The sequence below is a fragment of the Cylas formicarius genome, unplaced genomic scaffold, assembly GCF_029955315.1.
Source record: "Cylas formicarius isolate icCylForm1 unplaced genomic scaffold, icCylForm1.1 PGA_scaffold_4__25_contigs__length_36172078, whole genome shotgun sequence".
Classification (NCBI taxonomy): Eukaryota; Metazoa; Arthropoda; class Insecta; order Coleoptera; family Brentidae; genus Cylas; species Cylas formicarius.
In genome coordinates, this window is record NW_026844334.1 from 33,002,748 (window position 1) to 33,027,355 (window position 24,608).

The following is a 24,608-nucleotide window of genomic DNA, read 5'->3' on the forward strand; positions in this document are numbered from 1 at the left end:
TAAAATCGATGGGGTCTTTTTCGGTAAAATACTGACTTTGTATCTGTAGTAGGTTAACGTGTTTGACCTTTTTATCTTTGGTCAGATAAGCAGGAACAACTTGAAACCTATTGGATGATTTTTTCAGCAGCCTATAAACATTCACCGAAACATTATTTTGACCTTCGAATCTGGGAATTTGCCGCAATGTTATTGGAAACTGGATGCCTTTAAGACTTAAAACATACTGGGGAGAGGGATAAGACGAAGTCTTTCCACAGTTTGATCTAGCAGGAAACAGAGCACAGACCACTGCCCAGGCAAAGCACATTTCATCAGAATTTTGCACGTTAATACAGGCGTGTTTTCTTGCTATCGACTCCGGTAACTTCAGGTAACTTCCGGCCTGAAGTGGATTAAACTTGTTGATATTGACCATTAAATTTAGGATTTTCTTCAAAGCCCATCCGGAATCTTTTTCTTGGAACTCCTCTAATTGGGTTTTATTTGGCAAGACAACGTTTATCTCAAACCATTGTTCTAAATTAGTATCTTTGTAGATTGCTGCGTTCGAAGTTGTAAAGTATTTAATTTCCGTCTGGATTTGATCAGTCTTTTGAATTTGAAATTCTCCCCCGAAGACAGCGTTTATTTTAACGGCCTGGTCCGTTTTCAGCGCGTTGTTGACACGTCGTCGAAACAGTGCGAAACAGTCTTGGAGGAAACTCTGCACTTCCTTATGTTGAAGGTTAGTTATGACGCCAGTCCTGAGGCGCGATTCAAATGTTGAATTAACATCATCCCAGTGAACGCGATCTCTCTCAGTTACGGGTCTACTTCCCGAACCTCTCTTCAGCATTCCTTTGAATTGACTCCGAAACGATTTAACTTGGACCATTTGAGCTACCAGACGTTGTTTTTCTCCCACCGTTTTCGTAGTCCGCATTTCCTTTTGGATTCTTCTTATCGCTTGAGTACATTCTTTCATACCCTGAGTGACATCATCATTTTTAGGAGAAGCCAGTAAAAGAGCCAACAAAGCTCTAATGGCTCCAATAAGCGCTTCGACCACAGACATTTTTTTCACTGTGCCGCACACGTACAAAACTGAAAATCCCAATTTGAGTGACCTGTAAGGTAAACTTAGGACGGACGTAGCACTGAACGCTATTGTGTGGTCCGGGCCTTTGATAGAAGATTTTTGTGAACTGTTGAGTAGTAACACGGATTCTTTAAAATAAATCGGCCCAACGACACGTGCATAAAATTTATTTACGCGAAATCGTTATTTAAAGTATCACAAAATTTAACTTTGGCAAACTAAACCATGGGCGAACGGCGAGGACGCAAAAAAGAAGAAGACCCAAAGCCTATGGCCGAGTGGTCCGGGGCGAAGCCCCATTAGACGAGTGGTCTGGGGGGGGGGGGGGTCCGTGGGCGGGGGAGCCCGTTGCCGGGGGGAGGGTCAAAAGTGAGGTTAGATTCGCCTAAAAGTCCCTTTATCCCAGCGGCAAAATGTGAAAGAATATAAATTGCAGCGCGATGAGTCACGCCTTCGTCTCGTTTTAAACAAAGCGTTGGGACACGCGATGACTCAGCCGACGAGGCGCGTTGAACTGGCTGGGTGACATCATCGCCCGCCGCAAATGTGATAGCGGGTGAGATCACCGCGTCGTCGGTGTGCGGCAGCGGCGTTAAAAATTGAATTACCAACGCGATGAGTAACGCGTTTCCTTGAACTCGTTTGAACAAAGCGTTGGGACACGCGGTCGAATAACAAAATCACGCCCTGTTTTGCACTTCGAAACTCGACGGCTGGGTAACATCATCGCTTCCTCCCTGTCACCTCGACTTCGCGTCCCGCAACGCGCCATCTGGAGGGGGGGGGGGGGTATCTAACGCGGCGGTAATGTGTGTGCGACCCCCTCTCCAACCACCCCCACCCCGCCAGATGGCGCGTTGCGGGGCGCGGTGTCGAGGTGACAGGGACGGGCGGATAATGGAATAAACTTGAACCTTAATATTCTTTCTTTTTTCCTCCAATAGGTCGGGCTCCCCTCTCCTTGTCCTACCTTCTCAGTCTATTTGGTCGGCAACCTCGATATTCCTGTTGCCGTGGCCTTAGTACTCAAAAAAAAAGAAAAGAAAAGTCGCCCCCCGCCCACTGTGTCGACCACAGATTTAAGAGGTGCTTGTATTTTAAATCAGCGTCGTCTATGACGTACGTATTTTGATTTCAACGGCGTCTATGATGCAGTACGTTGTCATGTACGTGTTTTAAATGAGCGTCGTCCGTGACGTACGTACATTACGTACGTACGCAAGCGGGCGATTATAAAGTTTGAGGATATGTGAGGTGGAACTCTTAATTAGTAAATATAGATCTCTTTTGGTTACATTATATGTACATATCATCATTTTCATAAAATAAAAATGCCGAGACCATCGAGTGGAGTCACTGCATCCATTGAACTCATCCGTTTACACTTTATGCTATGCCTATCAATGACTCCATATTGACAAACATCTATTAGTATGCCCATTATATTTCTTGAAGGGGTTGACATATTAATTACTAAATATATGAATGTTTTCTTTTGTATGAACAGGAATTGCTTGTAAGTTATTTGCTAATTTACAGTTGGGTGCGTGGCTCTTGCAATCTACAAGATATAGTCATCGAAAAGTCCCGTCAACAAAAATTGAATATAAACTGCCACGCGAATCAGCTTTCGATATATTTTTTCGTATTTTGTTGGTTCAGTGGTCTTGACGAATTGATGCGAATTTTACTTTTAACTGCTTATATTCAAATGAAATCCATTTTATTTTTTCGGAAGAAAGACAGGCGTGTTTACTCGTACGTCAGACGGCGGTCACTATGGTTTCTGTCGGCAATGCAGCTTGGGTAAGAATTTTTTCGACTAAGTAGCTGCCCATTCCATACAAGCCCACATTCATTCCGCTCTTAATTTGTTAACTAAGAAACCGACTGTTTTTGGAAATGAATAACCGAAATATTTCAAAAACTGTAAACATTTTCGTTCTTATCCTGTAATATCATATTCATATTTGTTTTTTCTTTTGCTGTTCTTGGATCCAATTCTCATTGCCGTTATATCGATATCATCCAGAATGCAAGGCGCACCTCAATCTCGTTACGGCCAACGCGATGTGTTAAGGCGTGCACGTGCGTCCCCACCATGAAGAAATTTTCCGTGCGCGGACAGGCATAGATGCGTTATCAGAGTCTTCGTATTGCCACTGTTGTTATTGGACGTGTGTATCAAGTCGCAAGTAATTTCAATCTCCGTTTTTTCTACTGTAAGTCTATTGTTATTATAACAAGTGGTAAGTACCTACAGTTTCATTATGGTTTCATATTTTCACAACGATAAAATAAAAAATAATACAGGTATGAATACTGAGAATATTAAATATTTTCAAAATATCAAGGACTTTGCTATGCGTAGAATCATCCGATATGCGATTTCACATTAAATAAAGCATCACCATTCTGGACCAGTCACTAAATTTAGAATACAATATTTCGTTGGAATTATGAACGTTCAATTATATTCTACAAATTTTAATTTGACCTTGTGATCTTAAGTTTTGACTTATTTTGGGTATTAAGGGTTCTGATGTAAAAAAACAAGATCGATTTACCATTTTTTGAGTTTAGCAATAATGATCTATAAAAATTATTGTGGTTTCTTTATAGGATGCTGCTATATTAACGTTTGATGTCAACGAAACTTTTACTTTTGTTTAGTTTGCCAAAGTTAAATTTTGTGATACTTTAAATAACGATTTCGCGTAAATAAATTTTATGCACGTGTCGTTGGGCCGATTTATTTTAAAGAATCCGTGTTACTACTCAACAGTTCACAAAAATCTTCTATCAAAGGCCCGGACCACACAATAGCGTTCAGTGCTACGTCCGTCCAAAGTTTACCTTACAGGTCACTCAAATTGGGATTTTCAGTTTTGTACGTGTGCGGCACAGTGAAAAAAATGTCTGTGGTCGAAGCGCTTATTGGAGCCATTAGAGCTTTGTTGGCTCTTTTACTGGCTTCTCCTAAAAATGATGATGTCACTCAGGGTATGAAAGAATGTACTCAAGCGATAAGAAGAATCCAAAAGGAAATGCGGACTACGAAAACGGTGGGAGAAAAACAACGTCTGGTAGCTCAAATGGTCCAAGTTAAATCGTTTCGGAGTCAATTCAAAGGAATGCTGAAGAGAGGTTCGGGAAGTAGACCCGTAACTGCGAGAGATCGCGTTCACTGGGATGATGTTAATTCAACATTTGAATCGCGCCTCAGGACTGGCGTCATAACTAACCTTCAACATAAGGAAGTGCAGAGTTTCCTCCAAGACTGTTTCGCACTGTTTCGACGACGTGTCAACAACGCGCTGAAAACGGACCAGGCCGTTAAAATAAACGCTGTCTTCGGGGGAGAATTTCAAATTCAAAAGACTGATCAAATCCAGACGGAAATTAAATACTTTACAACTTCGAACGCAGCAATCTACAAAGATACTAATTTAGAACAATGGTTTGAGATAAACGTTGTCTTGCCAAATAAAACCCAATTAGAGGAGTTCCAAGAAAAAGATTCCGGATGGGCTTTGAAGAAAATCCTAAATTTAATGGTCAATATCAACAAGTTTAATCCACTTCACGCCGGAAGTTACCTGAAGTTACCGGAGTCGATAGCAAGAAAACACGCCTGTATTAACGTGCAAAATTCTGATGAAATGTGCTTTGCCTGGGCAGTGGTCTGTGCTCTGTTTCCTGCTAGATCAAACTGTGGAAAGACTTCGTCTTATCCCTCTCCCCAGTATGTTTTAAGTCTTAAAGGCATCCAGTTTCCAATAACATTGCGGCAAATTCCCAGATTCGAAGGTCAAAATAATGTTTCGGTGAATGTTTATAGGCTGCTGAAAAAATCATCCAATAGGTTTCAAGTTGTTCCTGCTTATCTGACCAAAGATAAAAAGGTCAAACACGTTAACCTACTACAGATACAAAGTCAGTATTTTACCGAAAAAGACCCCATCGATTTTACGCCCGTTACGTACCATTATGTATGGATCAAAAGTATGTCTCGGCTTTTATCATCCCAACTTTCGAAACATGATGGTAGAAAATATTTTTGTGAGCGTTGCTTGCACTATTTTGATTCCGAGGACAAGCTAGCGAAGCACGCCAATGATTGTGAGAAGAGAAACAAAAATTTGGAAATTCCGAGGGTTCCCGAAGAAGGCAAGAATTTTGTGCAATTCAAGGACTTTAAGTACAAAGAGAAGGTTCCTTTTATTGTTTATGCCGACACGGAATGTTTTTTGGTTCCCGAATGTGATAAATCAGCGTCCGACACCGAGAAGTATCAGCGCCATGTTCCGTACTCTCTAGGCTATTATTTTAAATGTTCATATGACGACTCCCTTTCATATTATCGGTCGTACACGGGAGAGGATTGTGCGGAATGGTTGTGCAATGAGATGGAGCAATTAGCTGAGAACATTGAGACGGTATTCTTGTGTGATATATTAATGGATGAACTAACAGCTGGACAAAAAATGGAATTTTACAAGTCTAAATTGTGCCACATATGCGAGAAGGCGTTTGAAAAAGACGACAAAAAAGTTCGAGACCATTGTCACCTGACTGGGAAATACAGGGGACCCGCACACGAAAATTGTAATCTCCAATTTAGGGATGGCCACACCGTTCCCGTAGTATTTCATAATCTTTCGTCGTATGACGGAAATATAATAATAAAAGCTCTAGCCAAATGTGATGGGTCGATCGACTTGCTACCTGTAAACAAGGAAAAGTATATTTCCTCTACGTGGCACCTAAATGACAACTTGGTGAAATTCCGATTCATCGACAGTTTTCGATTTATGTCGAGTGGCCTGGAAAAAGCTGGCGGCTAATTTAACGGAATATCCGATACTGGAGCTCGAATTTAGTGAATGGTCGGAGGAGCAAGCCAATATATTGAAACAAAAAGGCGTTTTCCCCTACGATTATATGAATGGATGGAATACGTTGAAAGAAACTGTTTTGCCTCCTATTTCGGCATTTTATAACATATTGGATGACAAACCGTTGACCAAAAAAGATTACAAACGTGTTCAGGAAGTCTGGGAGAAACTTGGATGTCGAAATTTGCAGGATTATTCTGAACTTTATATGAAGACGGACATCCTGCTCTTGGCAGACGTTTTTGAGAGGTTTCGAGAAACGTCACATAAGACCTATGGACTTGATCCTGCACATGCGTACACACTGCCGGGATACGCGTGGAGCTGCATGTTGTATAAATTGATGCAAAAACTAGATCTACTCACTGACGTCGACATGATTTTGTTTATCGAGAAAGGAATGCGAGGAGGCCTTAGTCAGTGCTCCAAACGATATGCGGAAGCCAACAACAAATATATGCACAGTTACGATCCCTCCAAAGTTGATAAATACTTGATGTATTTCGACGTCAATAACCAATACGGGTGGGCAATGTCTCAATACCTACCGTACGGAGGTTTTAATTGGTTCGATGAACAGCAAATCGAAAATCTTGACATTTTAAATATATCCAACGAGTCGGACGTCGGCTACATCTTGGAGGTCGATTTGGAAATACCCGAGGAGTTGCACGACAAATTTGCAGATTTACCTCCATGTCCCGAACATCGCTGCCATCCAGAATCCGAAAATCAAAAATTACTGACCACCTTATACGACAAGCAGGAGTATGTCATTCACTATCGTAATCTGAAACAGGCGCTACAATTGGGAGCTAAGTTAAGAAAGGTACATCGAGTCATCTCGTTCAGCCAGTCGCCTTGGTTAAAAGCCTATATCGACCTAAGTAGATATATAGTGCCGATATAAGCAACAGAAACCGTACATAACCTCAATTTCCTAACCCCCCCGCAGCGGGGGCCCCCCGCGCGTGGCGTCCTAGTGTCCCCCCTGTCTACCAGAGTGCGCTCCGCCCCCCACCCAGCTTGTGTAGCGTCCTGTTTTGCCCCGGTTCCGCCCGTCGCTGCTAGATGTCGCGCGCTTGTGTCGCCAGCTTGTGTAGCGTCCTGTTTTGCCCCGGTTCCGCCCGTCGCTGCTAGATGTCGCGCGCTCCGACCGTCGTAGGCCCCCCGGGTAGAGGGCGGTGACGGTGCGGCGCGGAGACGGTGTGGCGCAGTGACGCGGGTGATCGGGTCGTCGGTAAACAAGTCGAGTGACTTATATAGAGTGTCTCAATAATCACGGTTTAATAAAAGAAAAACTATAGATACAATAGTAAATATTTATTAGCTCATATGTAGACAACGTAATGCTTCGTACAGGCGGTGTTTCTGGTCCATGAGATTTTCTACTTCATCGCGGTCGAGGATAATTTCGTCGCCATGATCCTGTTTCAGTATCAACTCACAGCTCTCTTCTTCGTTCGAATAGGTCACCTCGATACTGCTCCCGATGTAGACTGTTATGTCGTTCCAGAACATGATTTCTCCCACCTCGTCCTCCAGAAAGAACAAAAAATCCCAAAAATCCTGGACTTGAAAATCTATGTGCTTGTTCTTGAAGATGAAACGGACACCTAAATTCTTTATTTCGAAAATCGTGTTTTCATCGATAGTGACCACTTTGTTACACATTGCGACAAACAGACTGACTTCGGTATCAAATTTAAATGCACTTATATATCAACAACCCCCCACTATCGGTGTAATTAAGCGAGATATTTACATTAAGTCAATTTGAATAAGCATTTTGCCAAAAGAAGCAAACAAGCGCACGTAGTTACATATAGCGGGATTAAAATAGTTTTTCGATCTGCCGAGATGTTGTATTCGTTACCGCAATTGTCGTTAACGCCGCCGCTGGTGTTATTGGAATTCTTGATAGCGATCGTTTGCCATTCGCCGTGGTCTTCGTAGCTCCGGTTCGCGAAAACGAAACGTACCTTGTAATTTAAATACGGCTTATCTGCGGTAGTGTTATTCGACAATGTCACGCTAAAAGTTTGTAGCTGGTCGATTCCGTTGACCTGAGCGAGTTGCATACGCGTCCACGTATCGGGCCAAATGGACCTATTATTATGATTTTTGAAACAAACGAACGCTTCAATAACATCCTTAGGTTTATGTAGATAGAAAACGTTTTGTACCACAGCCGACAACAAAACAAAGTGAGCACTTAACAAAACCATGTTTCTAGCCCGAATGAATCTATCCTAGATCTCGGTAACTGCATTTATAACACTCAAACAATAATGACATTTATTCTGGGGAGGTGCCGGGCCGTCGATATGCATTTTGCTGTCCGGTCTGTTATAGTGAACAAAGCAGGGCAAATGAATTTGCAATTCAAAATTGTTGCGATGTCGTACTGGTAACTTATGCCACATATTTAACAAATCGTGCGGTCTCACATGCTCCAAGAAATGTTGCACAGGAATCAATTCAAGTTGTTCGGTATCCAAGCTTCTAAAATCGTCGAAGAAAACTAACTTCTTATTCATTGTTGTGAAAGATCGATAACTTTCGTAACAAATCCCTAATTTGTTTAAAGACACTCTCTGTGGGACAATTAATTCCGACAAGACTCAAGTCTATTTCACCGACTCTCGTTAATTTATTCAAAAAGTCGTTGTATTCGTAATACGTTTTCTCTTTGAAAAAATACAAATGTCCGTTGGTGTATCGAAACGCGCCCGACAAATCGTCGGGCAGACCCGGAAACAGTTCCGTAGTAAAACCGTGTTCACTCGCACTCAAAGAACACTCGTCTATTTCTGCATAGTAGCGTTTACCGTAAAATATATACGTTCGACCGCCATACGTATTAAAAATGGCGTTTACTGTTTTACCCGCAGGCACACCCAGTCGCTGGACGCTTTGTCGGTCGCCCACTACCGTGAAACTCGGGAAGTGAAGTAAATAAAACGAATCACCGGTGACTACCAAAAGTTGTCCGTTGGGTCTTTGGTAGATATGCGAAATAGGAGCGTAAATAGGGACATAATCTGATATCATTTTAGGTTCCATGTAGACTTTATCACCTAATCTTATTATCCAAACCCATTTGTCGTAAAATAGATACATATGATGGTTAGACGTAACCAAAAATATAGATGGATTTACGTGACACAAATCTGGTACTTTTGTTTCGTTTTTCCCTATCGGAGGTTTCGTAGTTGTAGTAGTAGTGGTAGTGGTAGTTGTTGTTGTTGTTGTAGTCGGAGTTGTTACGCGGGCGGTGGTTGTGGTTTTTTTACCATATAAACGTTGAAGACCTGCAACATCGTCGTATGACAATGTCTTAGAATTTAAGCTATACCAAGGGTACATAATGGCATTGCGATCGTTACTGTGCGCCAAACCCAACGTATGTCCAATTTCGTGGAACAACACAGTAAACAAGCTCGTCTTTCCTCCGGGCGCAGGCACTTCTAAACCGTAGTACCAATCTTCGGATTTATCCAAATGAACTTCCACGCACTCTTGTTGTTGATTTGGAAAAAATGCATGTCCTAATATGTTACCCCTTCCGTCGAAAGCAAAAGGGCAGGATTCGTTCCCTTTACATCTTATGCTTTGTCTGTGGGTAGTATATTTGTCAGACATCAAAATCATTATATCCGGCTCTGAGTAATTTAAGAAAAAATTTAAATTTGATTCATCACTTCATATTTTAAAAACCTCGGTTGCCAGCACTTTTAACTCTTGATAGTGACTGGGCGGTACTTGAATATACCAATTTAAATCCGTTTTCTGCCATCGCGAAACAGTCGTGAAGGCATTTTCTATTACACCACATCGGGGTTTATTTATTAGTTCGACGGTTTCGTTATTAAGAGTACCATCCACCGGTAAATTATGGAAATCCTGAAAATCCATTAGGCCATTAGATTCGTTGTCGTTAGGTGAAAGGAATCCGAATTTTTGTAAATATTCAATCACACCTTCCTCGGGCAGCGCGGCGACTATCGTCGACACGTCCGAACAGGTAGTAAAGACAGCGTAGCATAGCAACAAGACTCTCATCTCGTTCAAGGTCAGTAAAATACTAAAATGTATTCGGTTCCTAGCTAATCTTTTATAGGCAAAATAACAAAGAGAAGTGATGAACCAAACGCTTTTAGTCGCTATTTTGCGTGAGATGACGCAGAATATTACTCGAGAAATGGAACGAAAAAAGAATTATACTTCAATAGATTACAGTTTCGCAATTTGTATTCATATCATAGCATTAGCGTGCTTTATTTTTACGTGTAAATGTATTATTAATTTTTTTGGATTGAAATAAAAAGTCTTATTTAAATAAAAAAAGTTTTATTTCATACAGGGATCCTTGAATACAACCAATTATATAAAAGGGCAGAATTTCTCAACGCGCACATGAGCAGTCTTCCTCCGGAGTGAAACATGCAATGGGCGTGATCCGGTTGAAATTTCGGAGGATTCAACCAATTATCATCGTCGAATTTCTCCACGTTAATGATTCTGCATGCGACACCTTCCCGATCCATTTTCGACATTAAAAATTCCATTTTTGATCTTCCTCTCACGTATATCAAGTCAGCATTTTCTATCAGTAGTGCGATCAACGTATCAATGTCGGAATATTGAACAAAACCAGAACTGTATTTGAGACCGTGATGATATTGTTCGAGCCAGCGTACCGTCCTTTTTTCTGCACCGGTCAACGTGCAATATTCACGCGGCGGTTTCAAAACGTGATGACTAATTTGACATCCATTGTAGACAACCATTTCTTTAACGACAAATCCATCTTCTAACTGGAAGCCTTGAATATCTACCGCAACGATGCGCATTTTTAATATGACTGGTTAAGATTAGGTTCCTCCGGCGGTATTTATGTTAGATTTCGAACAATCTCGCTGAGCGGTAGATGTTCCACGATACAATCGTGAATGATGATGCAATAGGCACGTGTATTCGCGGGAAATCCCTTTTTTGCTTCGATGTCTAACTTTACGTCGACAGTGCTGGATTTTACACTGTCGTTTCTTCGAGAACAGTCGATGACGAAAATCGCGCAGTTTTTGAAAGCCATATAGTCAAGCAACGCAGTTTTTTCCTCACATCCCTTATAACTGGGGTAGAAATCCGTGTAATTGTGATGCGCTTCCACGAAGTCATTCTTTTCAAAATCTAATCGTAAACGTTCGTGAGGGTAATATTCTCCGTTTAGTGTTAATCTTATATCCGTTACGTCGACGTGATCGAAAAGCGTCGCATTTTTCGCTTCGTTGTCTTTGCGATTTGTTTGAAAAGCGACTATTACGTATCGGGGGCTTTCGATAGCCGCGCACGTCTTGACAGACCAAATTTCTTTTGTAGATCCCGCGGTTAGGGCAGGATATTCATGAAGTTCCCATCGTCTATAGGGTATCAATATGGGTTGATCTAATCTAATCGATTTCAGCAGAGCCAATTTGATTTCGTCGTTTGGAAATATGTGCTTGACCCTAAGATCGACACTATCAATTTTTAATTCCGCCGTTGTTTTAATTGCACTGGCCGCAACACCGCCCATTGGTTTAATTATCATACAATTTTTGTCATGTCTGGCTCTTACCAATCTTATGGTTTGTTTTCCACAAGTTATCATATTATAATCATTAAATATGTTTAAAAAGTGTCGTAACGGGATTCGCATGCTAAAATGTCCATTTTCTGTATCGTGAATCGCATTTTCAGGGAAATTCCAGCCGGAAATATCTAGATGCGATGAGTCATCTTTCGAGTAACACAGATAACCTCTAATCGTACTAACTATACCCGGATCACGCACGCTATCCACTTCTTTCCCATTCAGCTCGTACGATATAGTTTCAAAAAAAAATGCTCCTGCATTGTTTACAAATTGCACTTGGTCGGTTCCCGTGAGACGTTTCAGCGATCCCTTAATGCAAATAGCAGCGTCGTACATAAGCAGCCAGGCATCTCCTTGATTGATCGTGATCTCAATGGTGTCGTTGTTCAAAAAAGATTTCACAAAGGGATGATAGGTGCAGGTCTCCACGCGCTGAATAGATTCATCAAATTTTGGCTTTCTGTGTATGTCGAATATTTGATTCGATAACATCGTAGCCCAGTGATCGGAGAAATTGTTTGTTGCTCAATGTAAGACGACCTTTACGGATACGCCTCGGTTTTGTTACTAACCCTACCGTTTGGATGTTCGCTTTTTTATATTCACCAGCGGCTCCGATTGAATTGAAAATCAACATTACGTTAATTTTTTAAGTTCCAATCTAATGATGATTTCTTCACCTCGGAAATTAACCAACTCAAAGCTTTGATCCAGAACCTGTAGGGTAATGTTGTAGATTTGTCGTTTGTTTACTGGCAAGTACGTTAGATATTTAGGAGTTTCGTCGATGGCGTACCCCGGATCGACGGACAAGGCAAACTCGTAAATTGTGTGCGAATGTCTGTCGTTGTAGAACGCTCCAGACGTTATGTTACTATCTACATGTATCGTTCGCACTTTTATTATATCCACGGGTAAATCTGAGGAATGCATAATATTGGGCTCCAAAATTTTCTGTGAAAACCCCAATAATTTTCCGATACTGTCCGAGTGTTGTTTAAAGTTTACCCCGTATACGGGGCTGTAGATTTCACACTTTATCGTATTATTGTTGGGTTTGATTGATATCTCCTCTATTAATTTTGGGATCGTATTCTTCTCTTCCTTATTTTTTGGCAGATGTTCGTTAATGTAGGTTTCAATGTCGCTAATTTCATAGGACCCGGTCGGAATTTCAATTACGTTTTCTTTATTGTTACTATCGAAGTAGTAAAATTTATTCGAACCCTTATCTACGTTGGGAATGTTGTTGTAAGAGTGGAATCCAATCAGCGCTAAACCGTACTCTACATCTTCATCCAACTGCAGCGGATTGACAAAGTTGATGGATAATGTCGACGTGTACCCTTTTAACGTAAATATGATCGACATGTTGACTGCTTATAGGTAAGCGATTTCAGTCCTTTTTATAGAGAAATTGCAAACACAAATGACCGCAATTGTATTGCGTAAACTTTTGATATCTATCGTGATTATAGTAGATATTGGCGCTGTTGCCGAAATATTTAACAAGTTCCGCGGGTGGTTTAAGGTTACCGAAACTGTCAAAATACTCAACATCGTTTCCCTTCTTCTTTTTGTATGCTACCCAGTGGGTTCCTCTATTTCGACGAAGTGAGGAATTTTTAATTTGCGCGCCAGAGATATTAAATCGACGTCGTATAGAGCCCTTCTGGGTAGCTTGATTGGGAGTTTTTTTGTTTCTTCAGATAAAGACCGCCGCGTGGACTCTTTTTCAAGAATAGACCCGATCCCTTTTTTCCAATCTCTTCCATAGCTCGGTTATGGCGGTTGGCCTCTTCGAGTTTCTTTCGTGCGTTTTTCGCATCGATGACAGTTTTAGCGATAGCAGCGGCTCCGCCCGAGAGCGAACCTAAAGCCCCTAGCGCTCCTAATAACGGTAAAAGTGATAAAATACCGCCCGATTTTGATTCGAACGGTATAATTCTAGGTACCCTAATTTTTTTACGTCCTCCCGCTTTTCTTACAGCGGCTCTGCCAGCTCGAAGCGCTTCCAGTGTCGATCTTCTAAGCATTTTAGGGTTATCGATATGAAACAATTGTTTCTTCTTTAATGCATTGCGAACCTTTTTCACGACACCCTGTCGAAACGAAACAGAGGGACGCCGTTGTTGACCCATACCGAGCTTACGTTTAGTTTTCATAGTCGCGGTGACAAAGAATGCGGCAGCTTTTTCACCAAACTTTGCGTCTTTAGATTTTACTCGCTGCCACGCACGCGTTTCCAATTCTTTATCCGCTTTATGACGTTCGTCTAACGATTTGTTTTGCGAATAGGCAATGTCGTGTACCTTACACGCAGCGTCCAAAGGATTCACCCCGTTATCGCCTCGGTTCAAGCGTTTTTCCAATTTTGTACCGGGACCGCAAAACTGGTAACCCGGAATGTGTACTTCAAAAGGTAACTTGTTAATAAGCGTGTTAACGAGACCACTTCCGGACGCGAAGCATAACATACTAATTAAAGGAAATTGCTTGTGTCGTATATATATATATATACGAGGTGTCTCGAATAAACATTGTAGTCATGCGGGTGGTGCAGCAGAAACTCAAGCTCCCCATCGATAATTTAGATTTGGTTTGCGGAGATGGTTTCTTTAACAAAAGCAAACACGGTCAACTGCTACCCAATTCATTTAGGGCGGTGTTTTGCGGACCTAGCGGTTGCGGCAAAACCAACACCATGTTAGCGCTACTCTTTAACCCCAACGGGGCAAGTTTCGAAAACGTTTACGTCTACTCAAAGTCGTTGTATCAATCAAAATATCAACTGTTATCTCGCGTATTGAGCAATGTCAAAGGAGTTGGATATTATCCCTACAGTGAAAGAGACTCGATAATCGACCCCAGCGACGCGAAAGAGAATTCTGTGTTTATTTTCGACGACGTGGCGTGCGACAAGCAAGATAAAATTCGCGAGTATTTTTCGATGTGCCGACACAAGGCCATCGACGCTATTTATCTCTGTCAGACATACTCCAAGGTACCCAAGCAATTGATACGTGACAATTGCAATATTGTCGCGTTGTTTAAACAGGATGACATGAATTTACGTCACGTTTATGATGAACATGTCTCACCCGACGTTTCATACGACACGTTTAAACAAATTTGTTCCGAGTGCTGGAAAGAAAAGTACGGCTGTTTGATAATTGTCAAAGATTTCGACGTAAAAAACGGACGCTACCGCAAGGGTTTCGATAAATATATAAAAGTCGATATTTAATTGTCGATAGAAACAGTCATGAAGGCGACGTCCGCCGACATCGCCGACGCGGCGCTAAAAAAAAAGTAAACGAGTTGTCTAGATCTATTCGAAAGAAGTACTTAACATTAAAATTGGGTAAGAGCGAAGAGGATGCGTCAATTCGGAAGCTTTTCAAACCCGTCAGCGAGCCGCTAGAACGTATAGCAAAAATAAAGCTATCACCGGCACCGGCAGAAATAAAAACTGAACGTCGAGGTGTCAAGCGGGAACACAAAAAGGAACCGAACGAAGAAACAAAAAATAAGGTTAACGTATCATTTTTGCCTATGGAAGAAATTCAGGAAACGCCGGATCCCAAGAGCGTTGAGATGCAAAATATCGATGAGGAGGAAGATGATGTGTTTGACACATCGAGCGTGGCCAACGCATCCCTTCAATCATACCTGGAACAATATCCAGAAATTTCCCATTCATATATTCAAAATTTATGGGTAAAATCGCCCGACACCGATATTGTTTACGGACCCGTTTACGACAAAATATCATCCAAATGGTTTCTCGGCAATAAATCGCTGGATTTTCATCAAGGATCTGGCGATATTATTGTAGACGGCGAGAGATATTCCGGTACCCGCGGCTTGTATAATTTGGTGTTTTTGAAAGATCCCATAGCATACACAAAAGACGATTTGGCACAATATAAAAAAATAATGGAGGCTACCCAGGTGCACAGGGACGCGATCGGACGTCTGAAAGGCGCATCGACTGTACCAAAATATACCAAGGTCATCCGACCCTTAATAAAATCTCAGTCGCGTTCGTACTCGTACAGCGGTCAAGGTTATAATATGCGTTATAATGACGCTCCTACTGAATATGTATACTGGGACGACGTCAATGAACTCGTAGAGCGTCTGAAATTACTAATCGCGTCGAAACACGCAGGCAACACGTCTCATGATAACGAAATAGTTTCAATCGTTGAAGAGCTAAAAGAATCAGGTTTTATACGTTAGTTTAACGATGAGTCTGGACAAGTTTGGACGTTCTAGCGCGCTGCGACGACCCTTCACTAATACTGTGATTAGAAGCGCCCTCGATTATATGCCAGACGGAAACGTCAATATGAACAATTTAAAAATTTGCAATGTCCAAACGCCTAGCGACGACGGTGACGTGGCTAACAAAAAATATGTGGATGAGACAAGTAATTTCTTAAAAATTGCATTGAGAAAGATTATTGGACAGAAACTCGAAGCGTACACGAAAAGATTACAAATTGAAGACAAAACTAAATTCTCGCGTCTTGAAGAACAACTGAAAATGAGTAGCACTACACTCGAAAATGAAATTAGGCAGTTTCGCGAAGTTTTCCACCAAAAGCTAAGCGAAATGAGCGCAAAGAAAGATTTGGAAAAGCACATGACAAAAGTCGCCGTTTTGTCACAGCAATTTCATGATATTGTATCCAAAATGGAGCGACTTACGAACGAAAATGAGAATATAATGAAGGTATTGAAACAAAGGGTTTTAAATCTTCCATCGCAACCGAACACACATTATGAATAAAGAGAAGGTACAACTGGTTCGAGAACTGCACAAGCCGGCACGCAGAAATTATGCTCGCCGCCGGACTATAATACGAGGGATGGACGACCTGTGGCAAGCGGATCTGGCCCAATTAGATCGCTACAGCAAACAAAACAGAAATTTTAAATTCGTGCTGGTTGTGATAGACTGTTTCTCAAAATATGTATGGTGTCGCCCGTTGAAAACCAAAACCGGGGTCGAAGTCGCCAAGGCGTTTTCCAAAATTCTCAAGGACGGACGGCACCCTCAAAACTTGCAAACGGATCTCGGTAAAGAATTTTACAACGACACGTTTCTGAAACTTGTGGATAAGCATAAAATTAACCACTATAGTACGTATAGCATAAAAAAGGCCTCAATTGTCGAACGGGTGATACGTACCCTCAAAGAGAAATTGTTTCGACATTTTTCTTTACGCGGGACGTACAAATGGATCGATGTGCTGGCCTCTATCGTTGAAGAATACAATAATACAAAACATAGAACGACGGGTACGAAACCCATCGATGTGAGTAAGAGCAACGAAAAGAGAATTTTGAAAACCGCGTATAGTAGCATAAAAATATTCGGTCCTCGTAAACTTAAAGTCGGCGACATCGTTAGATTCAGCAAAGTCAAGCACGTGTTTAACAAAGGTTATACACCGAATTGGACCACGGAATTGTTTAAAATTGTTAAAGTACGGGTTACTAACCCCGTAACGTATTTGCTTCAAGATATGCAGGGTAAACCCATAATGGGCGGATTTTATGAAGAAGAATTGCAGAAGACAGTTAACCCGGACTTATATCTCGTCGAAAAGGTGTTGCGCAGACGAGGCAATATGGTTCTCGTGCGCTGGTTGGGATTGGATAAGTCGCACGATTCGTGGGTAGACAACGTAGACGTTTTGAAATAAATTTAGTCTCGATTTAGAAGTTCTGACATAAATACGTGTAGAGCAAATTGTGACATCCAACGAATTGTATAATTTATTGGAAAATTTCGAGTTGCAATTTCCTTCATCAGAAGTGCTCCCGTCCAGCTTCGTTCCTGTAGAGCAACAAACCAAAAAATCTGCGACAAAACGAAAACAAAGTGCGTCGGTCGTATCCCGCAAGAAGAAGAAGAAAACTACCACAAGTGAAGCGTTTGCAGCTCCAACGTCATCCGCTGATTGGCTCGAAGTGTTCACGGACGGTAGAGAAAAAAGTGTCATTTGTGAGGCATTCAATTTAAAAAGAAACTTGGCGTCTCAGTTGGCGGGATTAGAGTGCAATATCAACGAAATTGAAACACAAATTGCGCTTTTTAATACAGACTTGCAAGTGGCGCGGATGCAAGCTCAAGAGTGCAAAAGAAAACTAGAACAATTTAATAATTTAGCATTTAACGAAATTGTAAAATAGTAATAATGTATATAATAAATAAATTATACAATTACAAACTTCTGTGTAATTATTATGCGGTGTTGTGGTGGTGGTAAAAAAGAAAATAGCGTCTAAATATATACATGTTTATTCTTGTTGCAATACAATGGAATACAATCAATACATAAAAGCCTTATCTACAGTTACATATTTTATAATAAAACCACAGTATTAATAGTTCAATGGACTATCAGAAAAGCGTAACTTTTTTCCATATTTCCTCTCATTGTGAAGCATTAAATTACATTCATCTTCAGTTTCTACAGTGAACAAAACTTCTTCAAAGCAGCTTTGACACCAAAATTGTTTATCGTGATATACATCATTCAAATTATTTATATCCAGCTGTAAATGATAGTGATCCAATAAAAGTCTAAAATTTTTCTTTTTAAATTTTTTAACTACTTGAAATATAAAGTGACAAGATTTACAAACTAAAATTTCCGAATATTTTATCCTGTAATAACTGACCCATAAACAGTAAGCGGATTCTCCGTCAAAATCAATGGTTGGAGTTGCCAAAATGCTATTTCTGTAAGACGATCCAAATCTCTTATTCAACAGAATGAATTCTAAATTTAATAAAGAATTGCCATCAGACTGGAGCGCTAATTGTTTAAGGTACCTCCATCTATATTTCGAATAATATTTAAATATTAGTATCGTTAGTTTCCAAGGCAAAGGTGACTCACGCAAAAAATCAGCACTACACCTAATATTTTCGCAAATTCTTATAATACAAAGGCTTTCTAATGTAAGTTGTTTGACCATAATCTGTAACAAAAATATATTAAAAAATAATTACGGCACTTTATAATGTCCCCACGGAAGCGTTTCATATGAATTCGGCAAAAGATAACGTTTATCGTCTAAAGGACTCAAGGCAACTTTTGTTTGTTCGATGCTAAATACATTGTGAGTGTATGAACGAATGGTTCGTTGAGTGGCGTAATTTTCCCTAAAATTTGTTAAGCATTCTACGTAGTCATCAAATGAAATTTTATTTTTTACAATATTGTACTGAATACCCTTTGACTTTTTAACTACCGAACCCGTTAAAATTTTGAAAGTATACATTTTCGACCTTAACCCCGCATAATGACTAATGATGGTGCCATTAGTCTCATCCTTCATCAACCCCAAAACCTTTTTGTTGATTTGCGGTATATTATAGGGATTATCATTAGGATAATCAGACGTGTCAAATTTTGTTAAATCGGCCTTAATAACGCTTTCATATGCGTCATAACATTTGATATTATAAATGAAACTGTCCGTATCCATGTATTGAATTTTACATTTTTCGGGACCCAAATTTGGAAGCATGTAATTATAATGAAATGGTCGTTTTCGACAAATCCAATATGGACATTCCAATATAAAGTGGCTTATTAAAGCAAAGTTCCGATTTTTTTAGTTCTATAAGCAACAAATTGTTATCAAGTATGGTTCTACTGTGAAATCTAGGACTAGAAATTAAATTTTTCGCACCGTAGCGACCATCCCACGCTTTAACAAATTTAACAATACGATGCTTGCGAATGTTTTCCATTGTTTTACCGTAAGCGGCATTATTAAACAATTTGTATAAATTTATACCAAATTTTGTCTTTGCTTGGGTTCTTAATTTATTATTATGATCGATATAACATTTCAACCAACGAGATTGGTTAAATTTTAATATTTTGTGAATTTTCTTTAGTACGAGACCGTTTTTGAGAGCCTGCTTTAAATTGCGATAGTGTATGACGTATTTTTCTTTATTATACAAAGTAGTCATTAGTTTTGGTAACTTTGAATTGGGGGGCACTCGATGTTCGGCACAAAATGGAAAATCTCTATGTGTGTCATGTAATTTCTGCGGGTATTCCAGGTCTACCTCTAGGATATATCCTTGGGAAGATTCATCTGGAATGTTCATGACATTAAATGAATCAATCTCTTGATGAGACATCCAGTCGAATCCTCCGTAAGGAAGAGGCTCGCACATGGCCTTGCCATAGAGGTTATTGACGTCAAAGTACATGATATAGGAATCATCCCTGGATGAATCGTAGTTGGGCATATATTTATTGTTGGCCTCCGCATATCTACCAACACACACCGAAATTCCACCTCGTATAGCCCGCTCGATAAACATAATTTGGTCAATGTCGCGCAAAAGTTCTAAACGACATTTTGTGAATCTAAGCATGCAATCCCATGTATACCCGGGCATACTGAAATACCACGCCGGATCCAAAACGTGTGTTGCCATACAAGTTTTTCGAAAATTTTCGAATATATCTGCCAGAAGAATAACGTCGGTTTTTAAATACAAATCTGAATACTCGCCTAAATTTTTTATTTCAAACGACTGCCAAACACTTTGTGCGTGGGAATATTTTTCTTCACTAATATTGCTTTCACTTAATTTATTATAGAATTCTTCAATCGGGGGTAAAGTTGTTTCATTTAATTTGTCTATATGGTCGATGTAATCGTAACAAAAAATACCTTTTTGCGACAGTAAATTTAATTTTGATTCGTCGAGATCGGAAAATTCTTTTCTTAAAATATATAGTTCATTTTTATCCATACTGGAAACTATTAACCGGAACTATGGATACATAGCTTTTTTTTGCTAAAACCGGAAGCAGGAAGTGGCTATCGTATCCAGAGAGGTTCTGGAATACTACGGGCACTACAAATATTTTTTTAAAATTTAAATTACAAGCCTGATGGGCAAAACCTCTAAATTTACCAGTAAAATGATCATGGTCACGAACAATAACATCTTCTTTTAAAAAAGGTTTTTCACAAATATGACAATGGCTCGACCTTTGATCTAGACTAATTTCACTATCCATTGAATATTGAATCATCATAAGAACATTTAAAGTAATATGCAGCACTGTAAGCTTCGTGCTTTTGGTATTTCGAGGTTTTATCTGAAATTTTCAAATTTACTTTTCTCAATTGACTCTCAAAATCGGCGTAAATTACAAACGGAGTCCTTTGTTTATATATATGGTTTCGAAATTCAACGTAATCATATTTGGGAAAAGACACTTTATACTCATTGAAACTGGAACACATTGTTTCGTGGTCATGTAGACGAGTTTCGTTATTGAAATAATTCAAACACCTATCGCAAATGTATTTCTTGTGATTATATTTACTGAGCTGTGAGGAAACTAATCGAGACAAATTTTTAATGTAACAATAGTGATATTTTATTTCTTCATGATCATTATCTTGCGGATCAGGATCAAAATCATTAACTTTTGGATAATATTTATTTTGTATTAACAACAAATTTGAATGTTTTTCGCGTTTTTCTTTTGTTAATCGTGCAGGTAACACGGAATAAAAACTAGTTTTTTCATTTTTATTAAACTCTAAGATATAAACATTGATGGAAATATCATTGTCTTTTTCAAATTTGCTTATTTTACTCATTTCCATAGGTGTTTGTAAATTTTCAGTTTTCAAAACACTTTTGTAGTATGGATATGAAGAGGGTAAATACTGACGAAAACGTGCTGGAAAGAGTCCGCATACAACTGACCAATAAAAACACGCTTGATCGTCATTTCTAATGTTAATACAAGCCCTTTTATTCGCAATTTCTTTAGGCAACTCAACGAAGGATGATCCGTTACCCATTTCAAATTTATTAATGTTAATCTCTAAATAAATAATATTATTTAAAGCCCACCCGGAATCACGTTCCTGAAACTCTGACATTTGATTTAAAATTTTATCTTGCACATTTTCAACAAACCAATCATTCAATTCTGTTCCTAACTCAACTACAGCATTTCCGGTACTCAGATATTTAACATCAACTTCGCCTTGGACATCATTTTTTGCCTTAATAAATTCACCGCAAAATGTGGTATTTACTTTCAGCAATAAAAATTTCTTTAAAATTTGACTAGTTTTTTGTTGAAAAATTGGACGACAATCGTTTAAAAATTGAATTAAATCTTTATGAACTAAATTAATTATGACACCGGTCTGAACTCTTCCCTGGAAACACGACGCTACCGATTCCCATACAACCATTTCATTTGTGTTTGTCTCGCGGCTACTACTTTGTAATCCCAATCCAAAATGCTTATGTTGATAATTAAGAATAATTTTTCTAATAGCTTTCAGATGTTGAATTGTAGTTTGTAATTTTCTTTTTAACCCAATAGATAAATCCTTTTCGTTAGAAACGATTTGGTTGCAAGACTCAATATTTTTATTTAGTCTCCTAAGCCACACATCACTATCTCTAAGAGTGAACTTGTCGGAAATATGCTTTTTTAATTTTTGTAAGGTTAAAATTAAGATTTGCGCTCTATGAATGATCTGCTTTACGCGCATCGTGGTTTATTAAATATATAACAGTAAATAAGACTTACCCTGTATAATATGTTGATTAATTTTGAATTATTTTGAATTTCTTTAAAGAGTTGGGCTTTCCAATATCTTTGGATCCCTCGTAGACCAGTTTGTACTGCCCCGACGCAAAGTGTTCTAGTCTCGGACGGAAAGCTTCTGTCACGCGAGTAGGAAGAAATACTACGGAATTTTCTAATTGCAGCAACACGGAATTGCCAAATTTTGTATTAACAATTTTGGCTCTAGTAATTTTAAACGGAACGCCTATCGGCAATTCATGCAGTTTGACAATCGGCTGCTCAAAATCACCTTCTGCAAGACAGGTTTGATTCAGTTGACTTAAGTCCATCTATAAATTATTATTAATTATTTTATCTCAAAATTAAAAAAAAAAACTTACGCTTAAGATTGCTGCTATTCTATTTGCGGTTACGGGTTGAGAGTACTAAGATGATCTTTAAGACCTTTATAAAATAATAACAAATGTTAAAAAATTAAAATAAAACAATAAAAAAGGTACTTACTGCTTTTTTGTACGAACACCAAACCACTAAGTTAGCTTCCACGTTGCACGAATAATACCAAAAACAACTACTGACAAAACAGAGAAAAATGAGATGTATTTATACGGTGCGAGAATACTTTCTAAAAGTTAACAAACGAAGACACCTCCACATGCGTTGCAACAAATTTTTCCCATTACGTTAATCCCACGGAGCAAATATAAACGGGCAATTAATTATTATTCTCAACAAGCAAAACAACTTGACATTTAGACTCGGCGCGTTTTGAAATTCCACATCCCATACGGAGATTGTAAAAAATGAAAGCAAGTTGGCCTTGATCTTTTGCGGCAACATACGTTCGTCCAACGTCCGAAGCGGTTGCGTTCCCGTGTGAAAGCGTGTTGACCCTGAGACTCCTACCTGCACGGTTGTCTGGCGACAACATCGCGTCTATTCAAATCGGCGTTGGTGCTTGTGGGTAGAAGACCTTTCGACTTTTAATTCAACCATGGAAGGGAGTGCATGTGTATAAATACGTTGCATGTGTATTATAGACTATATTCAGTGCAATGAATACAGAAGTGCGATGTCCATTTCCCTACGACCCTACAACTGGTAAGTTTTATATTTTAATTACCTTTATACAGTACGCGTCTTTTCTTGTGGGTTTCAGTTTGGGTTATCACTTTTTTGGTTAGTTTCTACCTGTTTTTAAAATATGATACTCATCTTTTTTACGATTTAAATTGAGTGTTTTTAATATCTTTTAAATGAGAGTGAACAGAAAAGGGAATTTTGGCTTTTAAAAAATAAACAATTTTTAAATTTGTTTCAAAAATGTGCGTTTTATGGGGAAAACGCGAAATATGTTTTATTTTTGTACTAAAAATTGCAGTTTGACTTTTTGACAATAATAATCGAATTAAATTGAGTGTTTTTAATATCTTTTAAATGACAGTGAATAGGGAATTTTGGTTTTTAAAAAATAAACAATTTTTAAAATTATTTGATGACCCCCCACTTACTGAAAGTTTTGTTTCAAAAATGTGCGTTTTATGGGGAAAACACGAAATATACATATCATACTTTGTTTTGTTCTAGAAAAAATCGCGGTTTGTCCGTATGACAAGTCGCATATTATGTTGGCGCATCGCTTAGGGCGTCACATATTCAAATCACACAAAGAGTACCGGGGATTAGAATTCCCGGTACGACATGAAACGACAAGGGAACATCACCAGCAGCAGGAGCAACCCGGTGGATCAAAAGAAACAAAGGAGCAGCAGGAGTACCCGGTTGGGTGGTCGACGGAATGGGACGGCGAGGAGTGCACTTCGTATTTAGATTTCCTCCGGGAACGGGAAGAAGAACAACGCAAGGAACAGGAACAATGGGATGGTCGACTGAATCGACATAAAAAGAAGAAGAAACTCCTCGCCAGACCAATTTTATAAATAAAATAAAATAAAATATATTAAAATTCAAGTTTATTTAATTATCCTCCCGATCCACCGCGTCACCGCGCCGCACCGTCACCGCCCTCTACCGGGGGGGCCTACGACGGTCGGAGCGCGCGACATCTAGCAGCGACGGGCGGAACCGGGGCAAAACAGGACGCTACACAAGCTGGCGACACAAGCGCGCGACATCTAGCAGCGACGGGCGGAACCGGGGCAAAACAGGACGCTACACAAGCTGGGTGGGGGGCGGAGCGCACTCTGGTAGACAGGGGGGACACTAGGACGCCACGCGCGGGGGGCCCTCGCTGCGGGGGGGTTAGGAAATTGAGGTTATGTACGGTTTCTGTTGCTTATATCGGCACTATATATCTACTGACCTAAACATTGCACTACGTCAGGCTGGCAAAAACGAGTTTGAAA

General features: G+C 39.6%; 2 protein-coding genes and 1 long non-coding RNA gene across 7 annotated transcripts in view; 1 reads left to right on the top strand and 2 right to left on the bottom strand.

Annotated features, from left to right (window-relative positions):
• LOC132701184 (F-box only protein 28) overlaps positions 1-24,608 on the bottom strand; it is a 149,418-nt gene that overhangs the window by 45,569 nt on the left and 79,241 nt on the right. The window lies entirely within an intron of this gene.
• Positions 17,409-23,335, bottom strand: LOC132700691 (uncharacterized). Its single transcript, XR_009618676.1, has 4 exons — positions 22,747-23,335; positions 22,623-22,686; positions 22,243-22,571; positions 17,409-18,622 (listed from the first exon to the last, which is right to left on the bottom strand). It is a non-coding gene; the product is annotated as an uncharacterized LOC132700691 (long non-coding RNA).
• On the top strand, positions 23,205-24,444 carry LOC132700690 (uncharacterized). The gene is made up of 2 exons (XM_060668178.1): positions 23,205-23,343; positions 23,830-24,444. Exons 1-2 carry the CDS (start codon positions 23,298-23,300, stop codon positions 24,180-24,182), a joined length of 399 nt encoding a protein of 132 aa, XP_060524161.1. The 5' UTR covers positions 23,205-23,297; the 3' UTR covers positions 24,183-24,444.